The following is a 9,623-nucleotide window of genomic DNA, read 5'->3' on the forward strand; positions in this document are numbered from 1 at the left end:
CATGATTATTATATTGCCCACTTTCTGATAGTAACAGGTGAATTAATGCAAATAAGAGAAATGTGTGATTTATTATGTATTTAAATACATGGGGCAGCTATTCATTTTAAGGCATGTCTAACCTGTGACATCATCCTAGCATGATTGTTATGATTTGTTAAGTATAAGGTGACACATTTTAGTTACAAACACACTGTTAAATGCAGAATCAATATGGCAGCCTTTATTTTACATGTCAAAAAGTGCGTAAAACTAAATAGCTGCCTCATTTGTAGTTTTACCGCTATACTTACAAATAACGCTCAAACTTTGAGCTCATGGAGGACCCATTTCCCGACCTCCATTTGAATTTAAATTTGGAGCACTTATTTAACTTGATAAGTGGCACACTTTAATCACTCAAGCAAAAAATAACATTGACATGAGGGGCGTTTGATGCACCCTACTGTGCGTAGTAAGCAGTTATACGCAGATAGCCTCGCTAATATGGACGCGTAGAGTAGCGTTGTACGCGCGTGTAGTTAGCATGATTAGTCGCGGAGTAACAAGCGTAGTTGAATGTTCCACGATGTACATGAATTTAATATTTTTTCTATAGTGGCAGTGCTGTTTTCCTATCTCGCAAAAAAAAAGTTGCCAATCTATTTCTAGTAACTCAGCCATCTTAAAATTTCCAGCAAATCATGATCCGTAGTACCACTAGTGCATAAAATTTTAACAGTCATTTGATCATTGTTCAGCGTAATGTGTACACACGCTTAATTTGTTAATCAATATTTACTTATCTTCATCACAGGATGATATTTTCTAATGTGAACATGGGCACTTTTAATCTTCATAGAATGAAGCAATTCCCGGTGTGAACAAGGTCATTTGATTAAAATCTGGATGTGAAAGAAGTAAAAAATCAACAGCAGTACCCTGCTGATGACTGAAAATGTTTTTTTCTCTGAAATTATTTGTTTTGAGACCAGCTGTATGCAACTTCTTTTTGATGAAACTACAGAGACATTTTGACTTACCTTTCTAACAATGGTATCTTCTGTTTGTGCCGTCTTCTTCTGTTGATTACCTCCTGCTGTTTTTGTTGTGAGAGCTGTCTCCAGGGGACCGAATGGTAGAGGTAAATAGTTACACTGTGTGAAAAACTTGCTCCATTCTGAAATGTAGGCTTTCAGTAGGGCAGCATCATCTTGATCTCGTAAAACACGCTAAAAAAACAAAGTATGATTTGTGCTGCATTACTTTTTGGCGCAGGTGGAAAAAAACATAATTTAACCATGGTTTATTCCACTTGGCAAAAAAGTTATTGGCAGCAAAAATGGCACAAAAAAAAAGAAATAGAAAAGTGATATATCTCACTTTTTTCATCTCATACTAAGAAACATATTAAAGGAGTATTTCGTGATCCTAGCATCCTCTTTTTATGACATTTTTCAGTACATATCCACGAAAAAAGCATATTCCCAAAATTTCAGTTGATTCCGATTTTGCGTTTGCGAGTTATGCATGATTATGTGTATTACACTGCTCCATAGACAATACGTTGTAATTTCGTTCTGGTACACCAGAACGAAATTCAAATTTTGCGATATCTTTGCTAAACGAATTAATCTGCAAGAAATAGTTTGTACATAAACATTATGTAGCCAGAGTATTCCAGTGATAAAAATCTCAACTTTTTTTGAGAAAAGTGGGGGGATGAGGCTGTGGATCACGAAATGCCCTTTTAAGAAATTAAAGGCATGAGTTTTCATTGCTCTTTAGTGCACTTGTGTCATATCAAATGCTTTCATTTTTCAAAGGACTTGATGAAACAAAAATATGCTGATTGCCCAGTGCCCTGTCTGATCTCTCAGTGATGATAAAAACTCTCTTTGAAATGATTTATTTGAAGTTTTGTGTTAAATTTTATGAGCTTACTGTGTTACTATTTGCCGGAATTTTTGCCAGTTATTTGCCATTTTGGCTAGTTTGAACCAGGCAAAAACAGGTTTGAACCAGGCAAAAACAGGTTTTTACCGGCAAAAGCAGATTTTTGCTGCAAAAAAAACCCTGTGTTGGTACTAAAGATTTTGAAAACGAAACAAGGATTAGGGATTTTGCTTGAAGGTTACTTACAGCTTTGGCATGGGTGACAAATTCCACAATGTCGTACTGCAGGGCTCCATGAACTTTTCCAGGACCTTTGTCATCCCACAAACATACAGAATGTACATCCCTGAAACAAACAACAATTATTTTACAATAAACTGACAAACGGGTATCATGTATTACAACGAAGTCTCAAAAAGAACCCTAAACAAGTATTTGTGAGAATTGAAAATGCAACCCTTAACAAGTATGAAAATGCAATTTTCTCAAACGACCCTGCATGTATGTATACTGATTTATTTGCAATGTATATACCCTTTTTTTTTTTTTTTTTATATTCATGATATAAGGCCCTTTTTTACATGAATCTTTGGTCATATGTAATATCCCTGTGTGAGTATCAAAAGCCTTTTGCGATATACAATCATGCTGAATGTTATAAACCACTGTTAGGAGCCTCTAAATGTCTATAAAAAGGTTACAAACCACTGTTAGGAGCCTCTAAATGTCTATAAAAAGGTTACAAACCACTGTTAGGAGCCTCTAAATGTCTATAAAAAGGTTACAAACCACTGTTAGGAGCCTCTAAATGTCTATAAAAAGGCACTTTATGATGCATTTTCGCAAGTACAACCTTTTGTTTAAGCTTGTTTACTTGCTGGTTTGGTGAATAGCCGGATTTCGGCTGTTGATGGCGCTATTCTAGAATCACAGACTGCACTAATTTCAAATCCTGGCTAATGCCCCAGTGAGTATCAGGGCCTTGTAATGAATCTCACAAAACACAAATTTGGCAACCAAGCAGATAGATGGGTTCATATAATTTTGGACATTCTAGCTTAAACAGGAAGCCCCGCTTGACCAGTACTCCACAGAAGAACTGACTTACACCTGTTACTTTGATGACAGACAGAACAGAATTTACATGGATAAATTTTAACCTTGACTAATTCCCTAAGGAACTTGAACCAAAGTGGGGCTTCCACTTTAATCCCTGTGCTGGATGCAGCCAGCCAGGCAGGTAGGCAGGGTGTCACTTACCAGAACAGATCCTGCCATTCTGATCGGCTAACATTTTCCTGGCAGAGTAACTTCAGCACTGTCGGTCTCATGTTTTCCCATTTGTCTTCAAACTGTAGCTGTGTCTTGTCCTGTATTTAGAAATAAAAAATGTTACTGTGGTTTTTTTTCTTCTAAATTACCTCATTATTTTGGCTAGAATTTAGAAAACCTTCCTGACAGCAATAATGAAATATGAAATATTGCTGGCAAAGATTAGCAGTGTTTGTAAAATTTGACCAAAATCACCTAATTGTGGACCATCCTTTTGATACTTGAGTATTTGGACAAGCGGAACAGTTTTGACAGGCCCTTTGTCTACCTCTCTGTTTGTAAACAAACGAGGAGGTCAAATTGTCCTCCTCGGCGAATCTGAAAGGCAGCGTAATAGTACGGCACTATGCTATGCTATGGAGACTGGAGGGATGTACTGGAGGATGTGCTCAATGGAAGAAGAGAAATCTAAGGGGTGACCAGCCAACCTTTTCTGAAAATTGGTTGTGTTGAGATGAAATGTTGTTTTGTTTTTCACTATTTTTTGTTTCTAATATTTATTAATTTAAAAAATTATATAATATAATTAATAATATCATTTTTTATCATGCAGCAACTCGTACTATAAACCAAACTTCATATCCATCAGTTTTGACAGGCCCTTTGTCTACCTCTCTGTTTGTAAACAAACGAGGAGGTCGAAATTGTCCTCCTCGGCGAATACGAAAGGCAGCGTAATAGTACGGCACTATGCTATGCTATGGAGACTGGAGGGATGTACGGAGGGATGTGCTCAATGGAAGAAGAGAAATCTAAGGGGTGACCAGCCAACCTTTTCTGAAAATTGGTTGTGTTGAGATGAAATGTTGTTTTGTTTTTCACTATTTTTTGTTTCTAATATTTATTAATTTAAAAAATAATCTTACTATAAATAGGCTAATGTTGTGTGTATGTATGTGGTTTATGTAAAAGGCTCCGTCAGTTTCGATCCACATGTCGCCAAATTCATACGGGAGATCGAGGAATATACGGGAAATTGCCTCGACTTTATTTGGTTGAAATCGGTCAAGAATTGGCTGCAAAAACAGTGAAAATATGGGTAAAAATGGGGTTTTTGTTATGAAAATCAGTTACCAGCCTGCGCGTCACTGCAGCTGGCAGGCAGCGTGTCGGCGAAGCGAGCGTAATGCGATTACGCCAATGCGCTGCAGAACGGCGCGAGAGCCACGCGACTTATGCAGCCAGAGACCAGTGGACATGATAATACAGAAAAAAGGAAAAATAAATAAAAATTAAAGGACAAAAAGGTACATGGACGGGTCACGGGATTATGATAAAGATGAACACGTCCGCAAGATACACGCTTCTGAGAGGACGATACGGGAAAAATATGTGTTGTATAAACAAAATGAAGCGGTAGACCTATACTATAAAGAAAAATGAAATTAAAATGACAAAAGAGGTACGAGTAATTAGGCCAACGGGTTAAATTAACTAAATGAAACGTGAACAAAACAAAGAAGGAAAGAAACTAATCAGGAAATGTAAGAAAAAAAAAAAAGAAGCTATAATAATGATAACAGAATTAAATAAAAAACATGGAAACGGGAAATCACAAGCAGCAAATAAAAAATGAAGCTAAAAGGGAAATGTGGAAACAGGACACCTCGCCCACACGCAACTTCGCCTACACGGCATCTCGCCTACGTGCCATCTCGCCCCCTATTCAATGCAATGCATTGCAATGGCGGTTGTGGATGTATCATGACGATCGATGTGACCAGAAGGGTCGTGTGTTCCTGTGTTGGTAGCAGACTATACGATCAAGGATTCGTTCCAATGAATGCACGGGAATATTCAACAAATTTGTGTGTGTGTGTGTGTGTGTTTTATAAATTGAGGACCCTACCGTCCCGTCCCCGTGTAGATTATGAGACACCGTGCTGATGTGATTATAACAATATTTTTAATTATTTTAATATGTGTATGCATTTTTTCAACATGCATTTTTAATAATTTGATAACTTCGTGTTAAAGTGTGTTATACGTGAATTTTTATGAAGATAATTATAAAGAAAATATGGCAGTCTTAATTTTCTTAATACCATTGATTGTTAAAACTTTCAGCTTACTTTTAATATTAAAAACAGGGAAAATATGACACAACATCCAATGGGGGATTAACATAGACATAAAAACAAAGTTAAAAACCAATGCAGCTTTTTATCTTCAGCTTTTTATCTTCTCTTTTTTTGATCAGAGCTGGTCTCCACTATACTGAGAACAGGTCTCTTATTTTATCCCTTGAGAAAAAAAAGTCTTGTCTTTTCGAAACGTCTAGTATTTAAAAAAAAAGAAGTAGAAAAAAGGGTTTTTAACTTTGTTTATATGTCTTATGTTACTCCCCGATGTTGTGTCATATTTTCCCTGTTTTTAATTTTATCCATTGCTAGTGTGACACGTGCTGTATCCTTTTGGATCCATCCTTTGGTTCCCCGCTGGTCAGTTGGAACAGATTTTCCCTGTTTTTATACTTTTAATAACTTGATAACGTGTTAGTGTTTAAAATACATTTTGGCCATTTTCAACGAGCAGGGCCTGTGCTGTGCGCTTCGCCCCTTTTTACACCGCGGGTATTTGCTGCCGACGATTACTTGACAAGTCCCCTGCTGCGTGACTGCCAGCCAAACCACGGAATATTGCTATTTCATTCCAGCCCCTATAATCTGTGTATCAGCTCGCCGATCATATTATTATCGGGCGGGAGCTAAAGGAAAATTATAAAAGACCAACTTGGACCCAAACCATACCGATCAGATAGGGCCTACCGCGAGTCAGACTCAGATGCCAACAACAACCCACCAGGAACCACGGAAATCCATCCAAAAGTGGCAATATAATAATAAGAAGTTAAGAACACGTGCAGTAAAACATAAAATCAGACCAAATAAAAGAGGCGAATAAAAGTAAAACAAAATTGTGACTAAAAATTTTTTTTTAAAGTAGAACCACATAACAAAACAATAACATAACACATGATAACAAAAAGCAGAAAAACAAACATAAAAATAGAAAAAAAGGCCTAAATCCAAAAGGAAGCAAGACCAAAGAAAAGCATACGCAAAAAAATAAAGAAAAACATAAAATGGAAAAACAAAAATAGGACAAAAAAAGCCCAACCCCAAACATGTCAGAAAACAATACCAAATAAACGAAATCAAAAGGAAACAGTACAAAATACAGACAGACATAATATTAATTGATAAAGACAAAATAAAACAAACAAAAACGCATAATATACAAAAACAATACGATCGTATTCAAATTAGTATATAGTAGGCTACAAAACATTACAAAATAAAGACAAGGCGGTTCTCGAACCACGAGTCTCGCCTGCTTTCGTGACCGCCTGCTTTTGCGATTACTTTGGTAGAGGTAAATGAATTTATGGTTATCGGCTGGGCACGATTATCTGGCTGATGGTGACTGTACCCACCAAGTTTCATGCCCATGCAACAGTTTTTACTAATTTGACTTCAGATGACCCCTGGTGGACTCGAAATGACCTTCCCAAAATTTGGCTTTAAATGATGACTGTACCCACCAAGTGTCATGCCATACGACAGTATTTACTCATTTGACCTCAGATGACCCCTGGTGACCCAGAAATGACCTTCCAAAAATTTGGCTTTAAATGTTGACTGTACCCACCAAGTTTCATGCCCATATGACAGGTTTTACTAATTTGACCTCAGATGACCCCTGGTGACCTCAAAATGACCTTCCAAAAATTTGGCTTTAAATGTTGACTGTACCCCCCAAGTTTCATGCCCATCCGACAGTTTTTACTAATTTGACCTCAGATGACCCCTGGTGACCTCAAAATGACCTTCCAAAAATTTGGCTTTAAACGTTGACTGCACCCACCAAATTTCATGCCCATATGACAGTTTTACTAATTTGACCTCAGAATTCCCCTGGTGACCCCGAAATGACCTTCCAAAATTTGGCTTTAAATGTTGACTGTACCCACCAAGTTTCATGCCCATCCGACAGTTTTACTAATTTGACCTCAGATGACCCCTGGTGACCTCGAAATGACCTTCCAAAAATTTGGCTTTAAATGTTGACTGTACCCACCAAGTTTCATGCCCATACGACAGTTTTTACTAATTTGACCTCAGATGACCCCTGGTGACCTTGAAATGACCTTCCACAAATTTGGCTTTAAATGTTGACTGCACCCACCAAGTTTCATGCCCATACGACAGTTTTTACTAATTTGACCTCAGATGAACCCTAGATGACCTCAGTGACCTTGACCCACTAACCAATACAAACCGGTTCTGTCTCGGGTCAAGATGCACCCACCCACCAAGTTTGAGGAACGTGCAACCCCTAGTCTCCGAGAAAATAGGCGGAAGGCAAACTTTAACCAAAACTTTAACCAAATTTGTCACATCCACACACACACACACACATACATACACACATACGGAAAAGTGATTATATAGTCTCCTGCCTTATCAGGCGAGACAAAAAGGATAACCAAACCAAAACGAGCCAAAATATAACTAGAAACGGAACAAAAACAAGCAAAAAGTCATAGACCTATCCCAAACAAAGAAATTATTCACCAAACAAAGAAAAGCATAAACAATACACTAATTAAAGGAAAAACTAAATTGAAAATATATAACCAAAAACCCACTCAGACAAAGCTCTAATAAATCCAAACGAAGAAAAAACAAATAAACATTTAACAATATAACAAATTATAGCAAGAACCAAGAACAACAACAAAGCCAAATACTAAAAAAACATTACGAAATATAAAAGAAAAATATTACAAATTACCCAATAAAGAAAACATGCAAAAGTCCAAAAGACTATTAAAAAAAGCGGTACCGTAGGGAAACGTGAGGCCTATTAAATTTTGATGCACTATACTTTCCTTATTTCGAAAACGCAATACTGAACTACTATTCTAAATTGCCGCTATAGCTAAATTAGGTGAGGGGGAATTTCGGGGGAAATACAACTATAGGGCCTACTTCTCAACTTCAAATCACCACAGCACCATCATCAAAAACAATCATCACCTATCGACACGGGCTATTCTCAAGACTACAACAGGACGTGGTCACTATATTCTCGCCATTCAATGGGGGCGATTTAATGAATACATCATTGATAGTACGATCTGAATACACACACATCCTGTGCGCATTGATTGTATACATCCACAATGCCATTGTGGTGCATTGCCGCTATAGCGGAGTAGGGGGCGAGATGGCAAGTAGGCGAAATGGCGTGTAGGCGAAGTGCATTGTGGGCGAAGTGTCCTGTATTCGGGAAATGTACCGTAACAAATAACAGATTTAGAAAAAAATGGGAACGGGTTTAAATAAATACCGGTAAATAACATGGAAACGGAAAATCAAAATGTATCTTTTCGATGATTCTACCTGTCCAATAATTCTTCCTGTTATAGTGAACGCTCCCATTTACTCATCTAGCGGGGACCCGCGCGAAGCGCGGGTATCCCGCTAGTATAATATAATTAATAAATAATATCATTTTTTATCATGCAGCAACTCGTACTATAAACCAAACTTCATATCCATAAGATATTAAACCTTGAATATCAGACAAGCATAGTGTTGACATGTCTATTGATCTCCAAATTACAAATAATATACCAAGGCCAAAGAGCTTTTGTATTGCAAAACAAATGCGCCCACACACAATAACGAACGAATTAGAGCATATTTAGGACGTGTTTTACTAGCAAACTATAATACTAATATAGATTCTAAATCAATGGTGCTATTCCTGTAATTCTTCTGAATTCGAACACAACATCAATATCGACATAAAAGAGAAGGAATGTTGTAAAATCTTAAAATAATTTCATTACCTTCAGCATCGCACTGCCTCCGGTGGACGCCATTTTGTGAAGTTTTCTTCCCTTTACTGTGACCTTTGACCCCTGACTTTGCAGCTGGTACTTAGTCTAAAGTTTCAGTCGTTTAATTCACATACATACAATTTTGTTTTAAAAGTGCTGTGCATAAATGAGCGGGGGAGGAGGGGTAAAATTGTGGCGGGGCAAGAATGTTTTTTGTCAAGCTAATAGGGGGCAGGGCAAGCAATTTTTGACAGGTCGAAATTTTGGCGGGGTACTTTTTACGGAAAAATTCCAGCACGGGTTTTCGGCTGTAGGGTAATTCCAAAAGGCTCGCCAAAAATAGCTCCACCCCTCCCAGCCCACCAAAAATTGCTTTCCCCCCCCCCCCCTTCTTGGCCTGCCGAAAAATCTTGCCCCCCCACACACACATGCCAAATCTTCTGGATCTTAATTTGTAAACCTTAAAGGAGGATTTAGTGATCACTCGCCAAAATAAAAATAAAAAAGGAGGGGGGGGGGAGTAGGTGGGTGGGGTGGGGTGTGAAAATTTGAAACGTTCGATGGG

General features: G+C 37.7%; 1 protein-coding gene across 1 annotated transcript in view; it reads right to left on the bottom strand.

Moving 5' to 3' along the window:
• The window catches only part of LOC140141365 (cullin-5-like), a 31,753-nt gene extending 22,573 nt beyond the window's left edge, over nucleotides 1-9,180 (bottom strand). Inside the window, 4 exon segments of the mRNA XM_072163202.1 lie at nucleotides 1,023-1,211; nucleotides 2,122-2,221; nucleotides 3,136-3,245; nucleotides 9,068-9,180. Coding sequence (XP_072019303.1) covers nucleotides 1,023-1,211; nucleotides 2,122-2,221; nucleotides 3,136-3,245; nucleotides 9,068-9,100 — 432 coding nt within the window. The 5' untranslated portion in view covers nucleotides 9,101-9,180.
• Nucleotides 9,181-9,623: the final 443 nt, after the last annotated feature.

The sequence above is a fragment of the Amphiura filiformis genome, chromosome 19 (genome assembly GCF_039555335.1).
Source record: "Amphiura filiformis chromosome 19, Afil_fr2py, whole genome shotgun sequence".
NCBI lineage: Eukaryota > Metazoa > Echinodermata > Ophiuroidea > Amphilepidida > Amphiuridae > Amphiura > Amphiura filiformis.